At 35.5% G+C, this 18,829-nt stretch overlaps 5 protein-coding genes across 8 annotated transcripts; 1 reads left to right on the top strand and 4 right to left on the bottom strand.

Annotated features, from left to right (window-relative positions):
* Positions 1-231: 231 nt before the first annotated feature.
* Positions 232-999, bottom strand: CPR117 (cuticular protein RR-2 motif 117). 2 transcript variants are annotated; one of them, XM_038018682.2, is made up of 4 exons: positions 947-999; positions 741-863; positions 496-662; positions 232-406 (listed from the first exon to the last, which is right to left on the bottom strand). In XM_038018682.2, exons 1-4 carry the CDS (start codon positions 956-958, stop codon positions 346-348), a joined length of 363 nt encoding a protein of 120 aa, XP_037874610.1. In that variant the 5' UTR covers positions 959-999; the 3' UTR covers positions 232-345. The 2 variants fall into 2 exon arrangements, with proteins under 2 accessions (XP_037874610.1, NP_001166651.1); NM_001173180.1 differs by lacking the exon at positions 232-406 and having other exon boundaries at positions 492-662; positions 947-958.
* A 1,515-nt stretch (positions 1,000-2,514) lies between these two features.
* Positions 2,515-3,361, top strand: CPR118 (cuticular protein RR-2 motif 118). The gene is made up of 3 exons (NM_001173179.1): positions 2,515-2,661; positions 2,738-2,904; positions 3,301-3,361. The coding sequence occupies exons 1-3, from the start codon at positions 2,515-2,517 to the stop codon at positions 3,359-3,361; spliced, it is 375 nt and encodes a 124-aa protein (NP_001166650.1).
* Positions 3,362-8,675: 5,314 nt separating this feature from the next.
* Positions 8,676-10,931, bottom strand: CPR119 (cuticular protein RR-2 motif 119). Of its 2 annotated transcripts, XM_062674809.1 has the most exons (4): positions 10,878-10,931; positions 10,551-10,703; positions 9,899-10,065; positions 8,676-8,862 (listed from the first exon to the last, which is right to left on the bottom strand). In XM_062674809.1, the coding sequence occupies exons 2-4, from the start codon at positions 10,695-10,697 to the stop codon at positions 8,799-8,801; spliced, it is 378 nt and encodes a 125-aa protein (XP_062530793.1). In that variant the 5' UTR covers positions 10,698-10,703; positions 10,878-10,931; the 3' UTR covers positions 8,676-8,798. The 2 variants fall into 2 exon arrangements, with proteins under 2 accessions (XP_062530793.1, NP_001166649.1); NM_001173178.1 differs by lacking the exon at positions 8,676-8,862 and having other exon boundaries at positions 9,895-10,065; positions 10,870-10,881.
* A 2,290-nt stretch (positions 10,932-13,221) lies between these two features.
* On the bottom strand, positions 13,222-13,820 carry CPR120 (cuticular protein RR-2 motif 120; the record flags this gene model as incomplete). The annotated part of the gene is given in 2 exon segments (NM_001173177.1): positions 13,222-13,404; positions 13,482-13,820. Coding segments are annotated over 2 exon segments (522 nt in total), but the record flags the coding sequence as incomplete, so codon positions are not given.
* Positions 13,821-15,865: 2,045 nt separating this feature from the next.
* CPR121 (cuticular protein RR-2 motif 121) lies at positions 15,866-17,624 on the bottom strand. Of its 2 annotated transcripts, XM_062674808.1 has the most exons (4): positions 17,557-17,624; positions 16,826-17,002; positions 16,382-16,548; positions 15,866-16,014 (listed from the first exon to the last, which is right to left on the bottom strand). In XM_062674808.1, the coding sequence occupies exons 1-4, from the start codon at positions 17,566-17,568 to the stop codon at positions 15,954-15,956; spliced, it is 417 nt and encodes a 138-aa protein (XP_062530792.1). In that variant the 5' UTR covers positions 17,569-17,624; the 3' UTR covers positions 15,866-15,953. The 2 variants fall into 2 exon arrangements, with proteins under 2 accessions (XP_062530792.1, NP_001166647.1); NM_001173176.1 differs by lacking the exon at positions 15,866-16,014 and having other exon boundaries at positions 16,378-16,548; positions 17,557-17,568.
* Positions 17,625-18,829: the final 1,205 nt, after the last annotated feature.

Here is an 18,829-nt window from a genome sequence, read left to right as displayed (position 1 = left end):
GGTAGGAAAAAAAAAAAAAAAAAAAAAAAAAAAAAAAAAAAAAAAAAAAAAAAAAAAAAAAAAAAAAAAAAAAAAAAAAAAAAAAAAAAAAAAAAGTTTCTGTCGTTACAGATCACAATTATCACTTCAACATTATATCTCAGGATGCGGTGCGTCATTCACATTCTAATATCTATGGACTTTTGTCACTACCTTGTGCTCTTTTATAAGTAAATTAAAATAAAATATCTGTTAACGACGCAACGCGTTTCTTTATTTTTGTTAATAACGTTTTGACTTTTCATTGGATTACAGTATTTACAATACAAAAAACATAAAACGTATTGGATTCATTCAGCTTGAAGCTCAATAATGGTGATGATGGGGAACGATGTGATGAGTGCTGTGTTTCACATCAGCGTGGAACCTGTGAACAGAATAAGTGTGTGCCTAGTTGGTAATTACTTTAAAACTAATTTCGAATGCTTTCACTGACGTTCATAGTGCGATAGTTACCCAGAATGATGATCACCGTGGTAGTGCACGTGTCTTTCGGAGCCGTCAGGTTGGTGCAGCGAGTAATATCCCTTGACGACGTCACCGTCGCGGGACTCGTGCTGACTCTTGTGGTCGCCGGTGTGAGGGTCGCTCACTTTGTACTCGAACTCGTATTTAGGGTGAGTCTATAATATGATAATTAATATTATATACAATATAAAATCTTATGTGTAGGTGCATGTGATAACGGTAAGTATACTCACATAGTAATCATGATGGTGTCCGTGGTGTACTGGCTCATGGTGTCCATCGTACTTGTGGATGTGTTGGGAGGAGAACGCATGCTCGGCGGATACAACACCCACCAAAGCAACGAATAGTACTACCTGGAAGGTATTTTTATTTGATTAGCCGCAATCTTTTATAAAATATTTTCTTTCTCCGGTTCAATTATATTACAAGTACATACCTTGGAAACCATTGTGAACTGTAGTCACTATGTGAACTGATACATATTTCAGAAATCTGATTGCTTTTATATTGTTATCAAGAATCAAATAACAGCAAGGTCGTTCTTATTTCATAGGCGTTTAAATTATCCAACCACTAGCAACAAACGTTTGCAATATTTTAAATTATTGTATTGACTTTTTCAAAGGCCATTTTCGGAAAATGAAAACATTACTGGCTAGCGCGAGTACAGTTTCTTTTACTTAATAGGGACCCAAGTATACAGTACATATTATGGTGAGTGTTTACCGATGATTCTAGATATCGTAAATACCAGAGGTATAGCTGAGTTACCGGCCACCGCTTAGGAACACTCCAGAACTGAATGATAGATGAAAAACAATCTTTCTAGAAACATATTGTGGGTGAGTGTAGTACTTCAAAATTGCGTGGGTGAAAGGCAAGGCTGCTTCGGTGACGATGATAAAATGTAGATAATGAGATCATCTCCAAAAAGTATCACCACCGCTAATCATAACTGTATATTTTTGATGTGAAATTTCCTGCTATGAGTTTTAAGGGTGGATCATTTGTTTTATAATTGAGAATTAAAGATCTAAATATCTATGATAACGTTCACGCCAAGAGCGTTTTTCTAATGAAATACGTACTCAACAAATGTTCACGATTGACTTCCACGGTGAAGGAATAACATCGTGTAATAAAAACCAAACCCGCAAAATTATAATTTGCGTAATCACTGGTGGTAGGACCTCTTGTGAGTCCGCACGGGTAGGTACCACCACCCCGCCTATTTCCGCCGTGAAGCAGTAATGCGTTTCGGTTCGAAGGGTGGGGTAGCCGTTGTAACTATACTGAGACCTTAGAACTTATATCTCGAGGTGGGTGGCGCATTTACGTTGTGGATGTCTATGGGCTCCAGTAACCACTTAACACCAGGAGGGCTGTGAGCTCGTCCATCCATCGAAGCAATAAAAAAAATAAAAAAAAAGAGCATCGGCACAAGGAGGCCGTTGGCTTTTTCATTCAACATGTACATTGTAAGCAAGCTGTGATGGTGTTTCTTCTTCAAATTACCAACATATTTGGTTTGTAATATGTAATTAAACGTGGATGGGCAGATGGGTACCCGTTTAATTAGGAAAGAAAAAAAAATTAGGGCCATACGCGTGTTTTTGTATTAGTTTAAGTTGATCCCACATTAAAACACTACACTGCTGTATGAGATAAATTTTATGCGCTCTAAAATATTTATGTGACTTTAAATGGTATTCCATAGATATAAAATTATATCCATTTCATGTAATTACTTTATAACATACATCTGACTGTTTTATTGTTACAAAACACATTGCAAGAAACAATTTGAATTGCTGTCTTGGACCTTCGCGCGGTTTTGATAACTATATAAAAGTTAGAATTGCTTGACAAAAATTATCACTTGGTCGTTTGCAGTCAGTAGTAAAACAATGTTCTCAAAGGTGATTTTTAGTTGTCGATTAAATTTGAGCCTCGTACTTTGAAATAGTCAAATATGATTAGTGACAACTAATAATTTAGCGGATAATGAATCTCTTTTATTCTATCCAGGTAGTGGTTTTGGTCGCGTTGGTGGGTGCGGTGTATGGTGAGCATGCGTTCTCCTCCCAACACATCCACAAGTATGACGGTCACCATGAGCCCGTGCACCATGGACACCATCATGATTACTACGTGAGTGTAACATTATCACGCACCCAAAGATTGCATATGTTCGAGAGCTCCACTGAACTGATTTTTTATATTGCAGACCCACCCTAAGTTCGACTTCGAGTACAAAGTGAGCGACCCTCATACCGGCGACCACAAGAGTCAGCACGAGTCCCGCGACGGTGACGTCGTCAAGGGATATTACTCGCTGCACCAACCTGATGGCTCTATTAGACACGTCGACTATCACGGCGATCACCATTCTGGGTTAGTAAAAAATATATTTTTCGTATCTTTAAAATTTCTTTATCGTACAGAAATTATAATAACGAAAATAATAGACCTGGCCATATGGATTCAACTATAAAAATAGCGAAAAGTTTCGACCGACATTTTAAGAAACTTTCATAATTCAGGTGGCTTGGAAGCCTCGTACGGAAAGCAGCTTTAAATACGGCGGGTATCGTCAGGAGATTTCTCACTAGGAAACCTTAACAACTGGTCTTAATACCGCCACCAGCGATAATTCATTATTATAATATGTGGGCTTTTAAAAAATAATAATTTTGTTTACCATATTTGTTTCATAGAGCACAAATAAATATAATGGAAATAATAATATAGCAACCCATCATATTCATATTGACATTTGTCTTTTTACAGGTTCCATGCTGATGTGAAATATAGTACTCATCACATTGTACCTCATCATCATCACTATTAGACGGTTTATATCATAAGATTGATTGTGATAACATTGCTAATGTTATCGACTTAAATTATAAAAAAGAGCTACTTACTTTCGAGTATTTCTGTTTCGTTGTTTATGAATGATCTTTCATTTTGTGATTTATAAAAACAATGAAATAATTAAAAAACTCCAATCAATCAACTATCTTTCTGATTTGCTTTAACCTTAATGAAATCACAATAAACCAAACAATCACAATTTAACGAATATAGACCGGCTAGAAAATAAATTAGTCAAAGACTATTGGTATCATTCAGTTCAAAATTGGGTAGTTATACGTAGCAAATGATACTTCTGAAATGTTATACTGAAGTTTTTTTATTGCTTAGATGGGTGGATTAGCTTACGCCCACTTGGTAAGTTCTAAGATCTCAGTATAGTTACAACGGGTGCCCCACCCTTCAAACCGAAACGCATTACTTTTTCACGGCAGAAATAGGCGGGGTGGTGGTACCCACCCGTGCGGACTCACAAGAGGTCCTACCACCAGTACAAAGTGAATCAAAACCACGAAAAAGAATAATAAAGATTGGAAGTCGGTACATAAAATATAATCGAATGGCGAAAAACAGACTTTAACGATAACAAGCTTAAATATGGCTTTAAATTTATTATACATAAATGGGTAAAAGTTTTGTTTTAGTAAATTTGACTACCGTCTACATAATGTTTGGAGTTAAACGATACTAATTAGTTTATAAATAATTAGCATTGTGTAAAATCCAAGAACTATTTGATTTTTTCAACATTGTTAAATGAGTTTCCAATGTAGGGTTTTCCATTAAGATGTACTATTTTGAATAGTCCGCCATTTTCTACTTTTCTTGACCCAAATTGTCCCTACTTGACGGGTGATAACTAAAAACTACGTCATCAATAAAAATGTATATACGAACGAACTGAGAGTGGTCCCCAAAAGCACCTAAATAACATAAGTTCCATTGCACGCCAGACCGGATGATGGCAAGACATTGCCAAAGGAGCACCTAGATCCCTTACTATGGTGCAGTATTATCGTCCAACCAGAATATTGCGGAAGCGCACATAATGGGTACCACTCGCGGGGCTGTGCTTTTTCCTCCACCCCGAATATCTTTCTCTCACATCCTTAGATGTCACTTTGATTCTGTAATTTGATACCTTTCTTTAAAACTATCTGAAAGATAAGGTCTATGCCAATGGCCCACAATCGATTCAAGGTCATAAAAATAGAATTCGTGAAGCTATCGAGGACATAGAGTCGCAAAGATGCGAATTGGTGATAACAAATTTCATGAAAGGAATATTTTTCTGCAAACGTAGCTGTGGTAGCCATTTCACTAATTCTGATTTTCATTATTAATGGTTAACTCTCCTCTTTATAATTTAATAAATATCGGTAGATTCTGCTTAAAAATACTATACGCGTAAGAAACACGCTTATCCAATTACGACTGTTATAATAATTCCTTAAGCTTGTAGCTCAACCACACAGTATTTTAAAATACATGCATGCCATGCAACTGTAAAAATCATCTTCAATTGAAGCGAATTTTAATAATTAAAAAACTTTACGAAATTAAGTCCACTATTTTATTTCCATTATGGACTGACAAGCGTTCGGCTCAACTGAATGTAAGAGGTTATCGTCGCACGTGGACGTCACTACTTTCGAGGGTCAAGTCGCTAGCCACAATGCTATTATATAAAATAGCACAATGAATAAAACAAGATTTATTATCGAGTAACCACAATTGAAGCTGTTCATTTGTAGAAAAAACGTATGTTTCTTATATATCTACAGATACATCAACTCTTATTACGTAATCGTATCGGAGCTCCATACAGCAGCAATCAATATTCCATTTAAAGAAACAAATTCTCAATTTTGTCTACCTGTGAAGACTACAAGGCGACCAGTAGTTTCTGAGGTGTGCGTTAACAAGCAAACAAACAGTCCTACAATAGAAAAACTTAAAATGTATCTGAAATATGATGGTTTAAGTTCTAATGCTTATTTTTTCACTTTTATGTTTCTATTACTTTTTTCAATGTATAGACAGACGCATTAGATTTTACTGTTTTTTTTATATCCGATTTTTATTACTAAAGTAAATAAACGAGGCTTGTGGAGAGTATTAAGCGGTAGACAGCGGCTTAGCTCTGTCCCTGGCATTGCTGAAGTCCATGGGCGACAGTAATCACTCACCATCAGGTGGGACGCATGCTCTTCTGCCTACATAGGCTAATAAAAAAAAAAGGTTGGGCACTCGGGAACCACTGCGGTAAAACTATTGCATAGCAATTTTTAACAACTTATACAATTATAATTAGACAATGATAATTGAATATTAAAACAATCATATAACAAGACCACGCTGTATTAAACATTCATAAAAGCAAAACCTTAACTGTCCCCTTCACACTCTTAAGCTAGACCGCGCGAGAGAGAGATGGGCAGACTTTTCATGATGCTCATGCAGTGTGACGTCACGCCACGCGCTTATTCACAAACACTACACAAGCGCAACGTGTGAATGTGTTGAACGCGAGCTACATGGTAGGCGGAGTGAGTGATGTTAGGTTTTTTTTGTTACGGAATTTCACGATTCGGTCGCCGCGCTCAAGGCCCGCGATAAAAGCTATGCAATAGCTTAAAAACTTACTGATAAAAATAGTAGAGCTAATCTAACATATTTTTTTGTAGTTCTTCGGCACAGGTGTAATGGATCTGAAAGAATGAAAAATCTGTTTTTTTATTGCCTTTGTAGGCAGACAAGCATACTGCTCACCTGATGGCAAGTATTTACCGTCGATCATGGACGTCAGCAAAGCCAGGGACACAGCCAAACCGCTGCCTACCATAAAATTGTTAGGGTTCCGCATATCTACAATTGTTCTGAGATATATTTATGTAAGAAATAATTATGGGTCCTATAAAAGCCTGTGTTATAATAAGGTTACCACATATGTAATTTGAAATATAATTTATGGGAAAATAAATATTAAAAAAATATAGAATTCTATTTTAAATTAAGTTATTTGTTATTTATATATGGGGTGAACATTACAAACGAATGAACGAGACTTATTATTGTTATGACCGCTTCCGACATAAAAATTTTGGTCTAAAAATGAGCCCCGTGGTCTTCCGGAAACTAAAGTCAACGACGAGGTATTAAAGACGATAGTGGAAGCTGACGATTCAATTTACCGCTGTGTTAGCTGTAGATTGGACCGTTAGCATCAAAACAATGATGGTCTATTTGCTATTAGGGCTGGAAGTTTTGCATCATCAACCGTACTGACCAAATTACGCGCTTACAGATTTCTGCTTTTTCCAAATTTTGGACAACGTCTTGGCACGGAATATTCAATATCCGACAGGCAATACAAAATTTAATGTTTAATGGCTTCTGTACACTTGATTTATATAAGAAGGGCTTTGAGAAATGACCACTGTGTTAGTAGAGTTGCATCTATTCCATGGGTCTATATTTTGATTAATAGAAATAAAAATATGAATAAAAAATACTATAGCTTTCTGTATACTAAAGGGCTATTTCGTAGATAAAGACCTAACATTATATTTCACTACAATAATATAAAATACTAAATGTGTGAATATCAAAATACTAAATACTTTCAGTCAGTGCAAAATCTTGACACCTCAATCCAAATATTTTATTTAAACTGGTTTTTAAATATTACGTTTTACGAAAGAAAGTCAAGAGTCGAGTATTTGTTTTTATCACTACAGGTTGATTAAGTGCGTATATTAAAATGTCTTTTGCAATTACAAACTTGCGTAATTACTGGTTCACAGTACCGTAGATTGGGTGGAATCAGGAACCTTTCAACACAAATTTTCAATGGTTTTTCTTAGAGTAATACCAATAAAATTGAGATTAAAATGGTTTCGGAGGTTTAAATTTGTATATACACATAAACTGAAAAAAAATTATCTTGACCCGATTCACCTTGGCTTTGGGGTTAATTAGATTACGTATGGGGACAAATGGGGAGTTTTTCGATAAGGCTGGCACTATTTAGTTGTTAGGTAGGTACCTAACTTTAGGTAATTAACTTTTTAATATCTGTAATGAGTTACAAAAATTTTATGATTAAATTAAACTATTTAATATTCTTAAGCACTAAGTAAAAGTCATTTTCAGTTCAACAAATATAAATCTCTAACAATCCAACAAAAGTATTGTGACATCCCAGATTTGTCCCTATTCTACCTCTAATCCCCCAATCTACTGTCACCAATCTCTGCATTCGAAGAGACCTACACTCGCATTGGGTGGACACGAGTTGAAGAAGAGTATCACCAACTTGTATGTTTATGGCAAAACTCCATATGTTCCAACCCGACGGATAGAAATAACACGATAAAGCCATTGCAGTCATTGATGATATCACATCAATAGAACAGCAAGACAACAAGAATTTGAAATGCTCTATTATGTAAGGAAAAAAAAATACAATTGATATTAGTTAATATAATTAGCTTGATTTAAAATAGTGTTTTGAAAAACGAACTTAAACCATTAATGATACGCGAGAAAATGGCGAAATCATCATCTCCAAGTCTCCGCATGGTACTACTGAAATTATTATTTTGAAAATTAAGGTTCCTTTGAAGCATTTCATCCGAATCCTCAGATTTGTGGTTGACTACGCTGAAAAACTAATTCAATAGTTGCATTGCTGATGAAAGACAGCGAGACGCTATTTAAATAGAGAGAGAATAGGAGGATAGAGTATGTCACGCTGAGGAAGAACAAAAATGATTACCAACGTCTCTCTAGTGGTTCTGAGTCCTGCACATATTATTTTGTACCTTAGTACAAGGTACTAACTTTGCTTTGTTCACAGTAGGCAGCTGCTTGGCATGCCCCCAGCATCGTTAATGTCCATGAGCGACAGCGCTTACTTACCACCAGAGACCAACGAGAATATACCACATTTTCTCGTTCTCTTCAAGAGAACATATTATAAAATATTTACTTGATAAACTCCAAATACTCCTTGAGTACCACAATCAAAAAGTTTTCATGTATGTATATTCAGTATACAATTTTATAACAAAAATAAGTAAATAAATATGTTTATTTTAAAACAAACATAAAGTTATAAGTGAAATGTCGAATTATAGGAAATGTTCATAGCTTAGTATGGTGTATCAGATTTAAGTTCCTAGCGGCTGAATTCCGAGACTGAATAAAAAATTAAGTATATTCGCGGGCCAAATGACAAGTAACAGGTTAAGTGCCTTGTTTAAGAAATAAATAAAAATCGTATCGTGGATTTATTTCGTAAATAATATATTTAGTTCTCTTACAATTTTAGCAACAAACAAACAACAACTCTTCAGTAAGAAAGGCAATAACAAGAATAAACCATACAGTAATTAGAAATACAATAATTAATGATGGTGGTGGTGCTTCGGCACGATATGGTGGGTTTGATGTTTTACGGTTGCATGGAATCTGAAAGATAAGAACGTTGTTTATTAGCTTAAAGGTTATAATATTTTACAAACATAGAAACATAAAAAAAAAATAAAAAAAAAAACATAGAAGGAATCTGAATAAAAAAATTGAGACAGTCACGAACGCCTTGATCATAGCTATTAAGCTCATTAGATTTAAGACTACCCTCGCGATATCAAATTTATTTATTTCATTAAATTACAAGTAGCATATAATTATTATTTTTTTCAATATAAAATAATAAATTAAAAGTACTTTTTTCTTGTACTATATGTTATCTACATTTAAATAATACCTATAAGCGAAATATTGATTTTTTTAAAACCCTTTTCCAGTTGATTGTGGGGCATGTCTTGTGTATGGCAAAATTTCTTCGTAATAGGATTTCAGATAGCTTATTGATGAGCATAATTAATATTAACTTCCATCAATTTCAGGGTTCGGGATAAGCTTGTGTCAAATAAATAACATATAATTACTGGTGGTAGAACCTCTTGTGAGTCCGCATGGGTAGGTACCACCGCCTTGCCTATTTCCGCCGTGAAGCAGTAATGCGTTTCGGTTTGAAGGGTGAGGCAGCCGTTGTAACTATACTGAGATCTTAGAACTTATATCTCAAGGTGGGTGGCGCATTTACGTTGTAGATGTCTATGGGCTCCAGTAACCACTTAACACCAGGTGGGCTGTGAGCTCGTCCACCCATCTAAGCTATAAAAAAAATGAATCTATCTATTTATATAAAAAATGAATTGCTGTTCGTTAGTCTCGCTAAAACGCGAGAGCGGCTGGGCCGATTTGGCTAATTTTGGTCTTGAATTATTTGTGGAAGTCCAGAGAAGGTTTAAAAGGTAGATAAATATGAAAACACTCAGAATTAAATAAAAATAACAATTTTGTTATTCCTTTGATGTGTCCCCCGTCGGACGGATTCATTTTGTTTGTTTTAAGTTTATTTTATACAAAAGTTTAGGTCTTTTATTTATAGATTGAGGCCCTACGAAGTCTGCCGGGTCAGCTAGCTTATAATAATTACCCAGAATGCTTGTCAGCGTGATATTCGACGTGTCTGATTGATCCGTCTGGTTCGTGGAGCATGTAGTAGCCTTTCACGACGTCGCCGTCGCGAGTCTCATGCTGACTTTTCTTGTCGCCGGTGTGGTGATCTTCTATTTTGTACTCGAACTCGTATTTTGGGTGTGTCTAAGTAATTGGAGTTTCAATATTAACAACATAATACACTATAGCTTGAATACATTTTATAAATTCCACTCTCATGGCTTACGGTAATGCATATGCTTACTATGCTTATCTGAAAATCATATTGAGTACGTTTTGTGAACTTTAGATAAACGGGCTTATATTTTGGCCGCTAACTTACGTCTTAATGACGACATATAATATGTGTTGAGAGAGCAAAGTTCTAACAGCTATATAATAATAATAATTACATTTACTTATATCACTCGATTGGTTCTCTAATTATATTTATTCTATTCCAATTACGAAGTCCCATGAAACAGATGTTATTATTATGTTATTGTGTGTGTGAATTAATTGTATAATGACTAAATGATGCTTACGACCATGAACAAAAATGATTATTATTTCAAAGTATGCGAAACGTGAAGAGTTACGTTCTAAGAAGTGTCAAAAGGGACTTAGCAATTGTAATAGAGTACACTTACATAATAGTCGTGGTGGTGATGATGGTGGTCGTGTCCGTGACCGTGACCGTGGTGGTGTACGAGCTCATGGTGACCGTCGTGCTTGTGAATGTGCTGAGACGAGAACGCATGCTTTGCAGATACAGCTCCGACAAGCATTACAAACATGAGGACCTAGAATAATAAAAATACCTTAAAATGTTGAATTTGGATCGTGTTATTTCAGGTGGAGTCAACTTGTGAGAGCCCTATGTACCAGTGGGGTACCCTAGCACTGTAACACCGACAACAAAAACAACAATTTGTAATTAATTTCTACATGAATCTAAGTCATTGAAACGTCGGTACCCATTAAATAGAAATAAATCGATAAAAGTGAAGAAAATGTTACACTTCTGTTATGTCAGAGAGAGATAAGATCGTAAGTCACGTGTTTCATTCGCTGTTTCACAGAATCGCATGCCCCGAAACGATTTAAAGAACGTTGAACTTGAAATTTCTCGTGTTGTTCTGAATTAATTCAAATGATACCAATTTTAAGTTGTCGTGTTTTCTTGAGCTGAGTTTTCTTGTTAAAAATTAAAACGATTATATTAGATGAAATATAATCTAGTTAAATGACAACGATTTGCTTTTCACTATTCACTGAAACCTCAGAGATGATCCAAAGAAAGTTGTAGTTAATGTAGTAAGATTCCTATAATCTTTATAGCACTATATATCTGTTATGACTTCTTTACGAGATCCATCTTGTAAGAACATTGATTTTCACAACACGGTTTACCACTACTAATATTTTAACACTGTAGTGAATGAAGACCGTAGTTTTGCTAAAACTTTGTATAGCCTTTCACTTAACTATTATCACTTTCATTTGATAAACCATTTTCATTGTATACCTTAGAAACCATTTTGAAGGAACGTGTGCGCTAATACGTGCAAGATTATGAATTGATAAATTTCACATGAAATTCAACTCTTTTATATGGTTAATTTAGTAATCAAGGCGAATGTTTTCACTCAACTTTGAAAGTTATTGAGTCTTTCGTTAGCACATGTCAATTTCGCAAAGAAATTATTTGTAACAACACAATTGCCACTGGTCGTTTTATTTCCAACAAGTGTTACCGATCAATTTTTATTTACATTACTGCCTACATGTCTGAAATTGATCATTAGGTCTTTTACTCTTCAGATTTCAAACAAAACAAAATTGATCAGGCTGATTTTAAAATTTGAAAAACAACGTGTCCCTGTACACATTTGCCGAAGTAATAATCTAGAAGTATTCATCTTTAAAAGGTAAAATATCCTTATTCTAAACTATTTAATACTTCAATCTCATGCAAAATCTTTTCCCGAGGAACTCATGATAGATTTTTTTAAATAATCAATATTGAATACAAAATCGTTTATCAAATACATAATATGCCGGCCATATACCAACGGCCGTCTGGTGTAGTGGTAAGTGACATGGTCACTACACAAGGGGGTCGCGGGTTCGAATCCCGCCAAGGGAGGATATTTGTATGATAAATATAAATGTCTTTTCCAGGTTATGGATGTATATTAAATATATTATTATGTATGTGTATAATAAAAATCTTACATTTATTTCCGTTATCTGGTACCTGTAACACAAGTTCTTTACGAACTTATCACGGGACCAGTTAACGTGGCGTGATTGTTAGTAAATATTTATTTATTTATTATTTATTATTATTATTAATATCTTTAATGTTTTTGTGGAAACAACAATATTATCTACGAAGTTTTCCGAAAGAGATAAACAAAACCAGTATTAAATTTAGCAATGAATTTATTGTCTAAATCTCAACACACATAAAAAAACCACGTATTTAACGCAAGTAAAACTACTCCTGGTTGCGTGTATTTCACCATTTCAATGGTATTTGCGATGTTTAGGTAAAAAGTGCTGAGCGTGGCCCTTATGACTTACATCAGCATGAAATCTGAAAATCAAAATCGCCATTATGTATGTATAATACGCATTGTGTAATAGTTTGATGTATTGTTTATAATTTTTATTATACTGCTGTAAATAAATGGACGACAGCTTACGAATATTATTGTTATATGAATGTTCAAAAGTGCTGGAGCTTACTTTGGACGTCCTATCGGATCCGCCTAATCAACTATCGGTGCTTATAGGCACTCCGAGCACCGTTCACTCTTCTTGAGTTCGACTCACAGACAAAAATGTATGGTTTCTTTAGGGTGATCAAATTGAACTTATAACTTATTAACATTAAGCAAAACCTGCGCATAAGCTGTACTGAAGCATGAAATATATATATTTTTTATTGCCATTGTAGGCAGACGAGCATACGGACCACCTGATGGTGAGTGGTTACCGTCGCCCATGGACTTCAGCAATGCCAGGAGCAGAGCCAAGCCGTTGCCTACCGCTTAATACTCTCCACAAGCCACGTTTGAAGAAGGACACATGTCATAGCGCTAGGGAAACACCGTGGAGGGGAGCTCATTCCATATCCGGATGGTACGTGGCAAAAAAGATCTCTTGAAACGCACTGTGGATGACCGCAGTGGCTCCAGGTAGTATGGATGAACTATACTCCGGTGGCGAGCGGTGCGATGGTAAAAACGAGATGCCGGTATCATCTCTAACAATTGCTCAGAGCACTCCCCATGGAACATTATCTAAATAACATTAATTAAAAACCAACCCTGAATGTTTATCGGCGCTGTACTCAACAGTCCTGATGGTACCATCGGCTTCGTGCAGACTGTACACGCCCTTCACGACGTCACCGTCACGGGTCTCGTGCTGGTACTTGTTGTCGCCGGTGTGAGGATCCTCTACTTTGTACTCAAAGGCGTATTGAGGATGAGCCTGTAATTATTAATATGCTAATTAATCAGGAAAACAGCTCTCCAATTGAATTGGTTTAATTAATAGAACTCTCTTACATGGTAGTCGACGTGGTGCTCTTCATGTCCATGGTGATGATCTTCCTGATGCCTGTGGTATTGTACCTGTTGAAGTCCGTGGTGTATTGGTTGGTGTTCATGGTGATGTACTTGAGTGTATCCGTGGTGTTGCACCTTGTGGTGTCCTAGGTCATAGTGGCCGCCGTGTTCAAAATGCTGCGTCGTGAGTATTTGGTGGTGAGCAGGAGTTTCTCCCTGATGTTCGTGTCCATGGCTTGTGTGTAGCACTATACTCTGCGAGGAGACTGCGTGACCATGACCGTGTCCATCTTGGGGTTTAGCACTAGCTAGGGCGAGGATAGCGGTAATTAGAAGAACCTATAATATGAATTTTAAATTAAATTTTAGTAGAATATTAAAATGGATAATTTCCTATAACTTATTAACTTTCCTATACCTTCATCTTTATATCGTTGCCTTAAAGATACGAATGTGGTGTATGAACTGATTTATAATTGATATAAAAGTTTGATTTTATACTTGTTAATTGTTAAATAAACATACAATCATACTGGGTCAGACAATTTTTCGTAAGAATGTACATAATATTATGTGCCGGACCAGTTTATAACATGTATAGAAGTTGACATGTCAATGCGAACTTCGATGAGGAACTTGTTTAAATAAAGAAAGTAGGTTCGGTTTTTATAATAACAACTTCATTATAAAATAATCCTTTAAGCAATCTGTTACGTAAAAAAATATATATATTAGAAAATAGGAAAAATGAAATAGTATATAAAGAAAATGGCCCAGCTAAAGTAGTCGTTAAAATGACCCCGCCTTCGGTCGTTGGAGATTAGCATAAATTATTTACATAATATGAATAATAAAAATTATTATAGCTGTTTGTTTGGAACCTACATCTACGTAAGGACCTTGGTTCTCTCTGTGTTTTTTTACACGTACCATCTGGGTTTGGAATGATTTTTTTAATTGCTTTGACGTGTAGACGGGCTCACAGCCCACCTGGTGTTAAGTGGTTACTGGAGCCCATAGACATCTACAACGTAAATGCGCCACTCACCTTGAGATATAAGCTCTAAGGTCTCAAGTATAGTTACAGCGGCTGCCCCACCCTTCAAACCGTAACGCATTACTGCTTCACGGCAGAAATAGGCAGGGCGGTGGTACGGTACCCGCGCTGAGTCACAAGACTTCTTACCACCAGTAATTATGCAAATTATAATTTTGCGGGTTTGATTTTTATTACACGATGTTATTCCTTTACCGTGGAAGTCAATCGTGAGCATTTGTCAAATACGTATTTCATTAGAAAAATTGGTACCTGCCTGCGGGATTGGAACACCGTTGCATCGTTAGATACGAATGCACCGGACGTCTTATCATTTAGGCCACGACTTCATGGCAGTGTTTATTTCTTATACTATAACTTATTATTCTATGTGTTATCAACTAATCTATTGCCCTGTTAGGCAAGGAGCTCAAGTTCGGGCAGAGGGCGATACTTCATGGCCAGCCCCGTGCGCTCGGTCGATCCGATGTAAGCAGGTAGGTTGGTAAGTAGATAATCGGTAGATAAGGCTTACGACGCAGTTCTTTAGAGATGCACTTAAACCTTTGATGCACTTAAACCTTTATCTGAAGCAGCAGTGCTCTTCGTACAAAAAATACAACAGCTTTACTTCAGATACAGAAAAATAGAAAATTACTAGGCAAAAATTAAACTGAAATTCATGGATTGCAAGTGACAGTATGTGAGCTTAAAATATTACAAATAACAAAAATTATTGAAATGAGTGTATTAATGATTTTTCAATGATCTCCTTGTTTTTAGGAGGTCGGAATCTAAAAAATATTTTGTTTAGGACTGTTGTGTTTTTTAGCGAAATTGCAAATTGACCTCAAAAATATACCTGGAACTGTCGAATTTGTCTCTTAATAATAACTCTATGTTTCCATATGTCATTACCCAACCAATAGTATATTTTATTTAAAATCTAATTGTTTCTTCTAAATATTCTGATTTTATCAGTTTTCTGATTGATTGATTGATTAATAAATTACTATATCTTGTTACTCTATATATTACTAGATAATAATATAGGAGTGAGGAAATCGTAATTTACCAATTCATAAGTTCATTCAATCAACCGATTCATAAGTACGATTATTAAGCAGTATCTCGTATTTGCGTGTGTTATATAACGATATTACATTTTATTTCTATACTCAGTAAGCATGCATTTAAGTTAATCAATGAACCAGTCTTATGTGTAATATGGTGTTGTTTGGTTTTACGAAATTTACATAAATAATTTATTATGCACAAAATACAATCAACTTATTTTATGGGGCGCATGATTAAATTTAAAATGTTCTAAATATTAATAATAAAATAATTCATTAAAAATATTGTTTATTGTATAAAAACATAAAAACAATTATAAAACAAGATCACAGATTGTTTGTCGTTAGAATATGGACACTTTACTGATGGTGCTTTTCAGGGGCAATGTGGTGGGTGCTGTGCTTCACGGTGGCATGGAATCTGTGACAGGAAAATATGATTTAATGTCCTACGAACAACTTTCGTTACTAGGTATAAACCGAATTCCTAAAAATTGCAGCAACAATTTTCTGAGAATAGTAGGCTAAGGTTTAAGTACAAAAGGTTTTTGATCTTGAGGTTGAGTAACTTTGAGTAGCCTTTTGTATGTATGCTGTTTGCCTGGTTTTTCGCTGTTATAAATGAAGTATTTTTTAAAAAGTCAGCCTTTTTTTTCAATTTTCAATAACAATAAAAAAAGAAAAAATAATGGATGAAATAAACATCATTTTTGATGCGACAGCAATTTTGGGCGATTTTGTGATTACTGACAATTTAATCGTTCAAAAGCTGAAATAAAGGATCTTACCCTGAGTGCTTGTCGCCGTGATAGTCGACATGCCTGATGGAACCGTCAGGTTGATGCAGCGAGTAATATCCCTTGACGACGTCACCGTCGCGGGACTCGTGCTGACTCTTGTGGTCGCCGGTGTGAGGGTCGCTCACTTTGTACTCGAACTCGTATTTAGGGTGGGCCTGAACATATAGAGAGCGTTTTTAATAACTTCGATTTGGATCTTTAAGCAAGGTGGGGTTCGCCCCGCGGCCCTATTTGTGCCCTCCCAAGGGAACACGATGGCCAGTTCTTCTTTCCTATGTTATCCATTAAGATAAAATATTTGACAATATAATTGATGTTTTTAAAAAATACCCTTTTCTGATTTTTTTTATTATTTAAATCATATTTTATGACCAGCTCGAAATGTCTTAATAGATAGAAGATAGAATTGAGATAAAAAAATATGAATCTTACATAGTAGTCGATGTGGTCTTCGTGACCATGACCATCGTGCCCGTGACCCTTGACATGCACAACTTGTGCGGGGCCATCGTGCCGCGAGATGTGTTGCGACGAGAAGGCGTGGCCGTGACTTTGGTCATGACCATACTGCGCAGTTGCAACAGCAACAACACCAAGTAGACATACAATCTATAAAGAGGAATAACAGTTTTGAATAAATATTGAATTTGATTTTATTATTTACTATTTATTTTATTTATTGTTAATATACAAGTAGAAACGCAATCATAATTTGCTTCTGTGCTTGGACTAGGTGATAAAACTTGTATCTCAAGCAGCAGTGCTCTTCGTACAAAGAATACAACAGCTTTAGATTCAGATACACAAAAATAGAAAATTACTAGGCAAAAATTAAACTGAAATTCTGAAATTCTGAAACTGAAAAAATGGATTGCATAAAAGTGACAATGCGTGAGCTTAAAATTAACAAAAATTATTGAAACGAGTGTATTAATGATCATTCAATGATCTCCTTATTTTTAAGAGGTCGGAAGCTAAAAACAAAACAGGACTGGTGTTTCTTCAGCGTAATTCCAGATTTGTAGATAATAAAAATTTTTCGTGAAAACTCATATTTGGGAAAATTTACGAGTAAGTCGTTATCACTGATTCACCCACGTATCCTTCAAAATTTACATTTGAATTTCACTGTTACGTTTTAAAATATTTAAAACTAAAAATACCTTTGAGAACATTTTAAATTATTAGCTTCTCTGTACTAATGAAACCAACTACGGCTGTTAACTGATACACTTCGAAGTAATCCAAACTCTTTTATATTGTTATCTGAAAGAACCAAGGTGATATTGATTTCACTATAAATTTGTTGACACTTTAAATTATTCAAGTACTTCAGTATAAGTAATGCAATTATTTCGTAAAGGCGTTTGTTCGGTATGCCTACGTAACTACGTATACTCAGTTGTATGACATTGCAATTATGCAAGTTTAACTGTATAAGCATTACTGACACAAATCTAAATGAGCAAAAAATAAACTATCAAGTGATAAAACAGTTGCAACACTATTTAATTCATTCAAAATTAGGATAGAACATAATAACTTTAAAATTTAGTAACGAGCTGATGCTAATTGCATTATTTGGTTTCCGAGCATAAATTGACTGTAATAGATAATGATTAGTTTCTATTGAGAGTATCAGGAAACACTCTATCTGTTTGATATTGCACCATCGCTTAGTTATTCGGACGCTCAAATTCTTTTTAGACGTAATTTAAGTTGGAGACCACCATACTGCTTATTTTTTCCGTAAAGCCAAGCATTCTAGTTTAAAAGGTGGAAGAGTCGTTGTAAAATACAGTTGAGATTTAGACCTCATCTTTCAAGGTGCAGTTAAAACGTAATATGGAAAACATGAAAGTATGACAATGATTGGTTTTTTTTCCTACCTATTTTAGTAACCTTGAGGGGTTATTCTAGATACACCAAATTAGTAGGTGCGCTCACGGGGCTCAAACCTGACAACGTTGTTAACACTAACCCTAGCAAGAGCCGTCTGTTGCAGAATCTACCACCGGGTCGGAAACGCGACCCAGTGAGAAGATCCGGCGAGAAACTTAGTGGACCGAGTCTGTAGGTTAATTTACTCGTCGAGCTCTTCGTCGCCAGCGACAGGTTCGACGAGAACGATGATCGGTGCTTGAGGTACCTAAAAGCACCGTGAGTGGTTCGGGAGAATCCTAAATGACGTGTTTTGAGCTATGTCGACTGTTTACCATTGGGTCCGCAGTATCGGGAATGAATGTTTCGTGACATCTCAATATTGTACAGCTCATTGAAGAAAAGTAAGTAACTGTAAGGCTGTATAATAAAATAATACTATTTAGATTGGAAGATGTGCTCTCCTACATTGTTGTATTGATTTATATCCTTAAATTACGTGCGAATCCTGAACTTTCCCAGTGGCTGATTCGTGCAAAACCAGTTATGTAAAAG

Source organism: Bombyx mori, chromosome 22 (assembly GCF_030269925.1).
Source record: "Bombyx mori chromosome 22, ASM3026992v2".
Classification (NCBI taxonomy): Eukaryota; Metazoa; Arthropoda; class Insecta; order Lepidoptera; family Bombycidae; genus Bombyx; species Bombyx mori.
Note: the sequence above shows the minus strand (reverse complement) of the source record. Positions and strands in the feature narration are given on the sequence as shown.

Excerpts from the sequence above, each read along its gene's own strand:
- CPR117 (XM_038018682.2), bottom strand. Across the intron at positions 663-740 it reads GACACCATCATGATTACTAT|ACTCACCCTAAATACGAGTT; the intron begins GTGAGTATACTT and ends ATCATATTATAG. Across the intron at positions 407-495 it reads CACGGTGATCATCATTCTGG|GTTCCACGCTGATGTGAAAC; the intron begins GTAACTATCGCA and ends TTCTGTTCACAG.
- CPR118 (NM_001173179.1), top strand. The coding sequence starts at position 2,515 with ATGAATCTCTTTTATTCTATCCAGGTAGTGGTTTTGGTCGCGTTGGTG. Across the intron at positions 2,662-2,737 it reads GACACCATCATGATTACTAC|ACCCACCCTAAGTTCGACTT; the intron begins GTGAGTGTAACA and ends TTTATATTGCAG. Across the intron at positions 2,905-3,300 it reads CACGGCGATCACCATTCTGG|GTTCCATGCTGATGTGAAAT; the intron begins GTTAGTAAAAAA and ends GTCTTTTTACAG.
- CPR119 (XM_062674809.1), bottom strand. The coding sequence starts at position 10,697 with ATGTTTGTAATGCTTGTCGGAGCTGTATCTGCAAAGCATGCGTTCTCG. Across the intron at positions 10,066-10,550 it reads ATCACCACCACGACTATTAT|ACACACCCAAAATACGAGTT; the intron begins GTAAGTGTACTC and ends CCAATTACTTAG. Across the intron at positions 8,863-9,898 it reads CACGCTGACAAGCATTCTGG|ATTCCATGCAACCGTAAAAC; the intron begins GTAATTATTATA and ends CTTATCTTTCAG.
- CPR121 (XM_062674808.1), bottom strand. Across the intron at positions 16,549-16,825 it reads AAGACCACATCGACTACTAT|GCCCACCCTAAATACGAGTT; the intron begins GTAAGATTCATA and ends CTATATGTTCAG. Across the intron at positions 16,015-16,381 it reads CACGGCGACAAGCACTCAGG|ATTCCATGCCACCGTGAAGC; the intron begins GTAAGATCCTTT and ends TTCCTGTCACAG.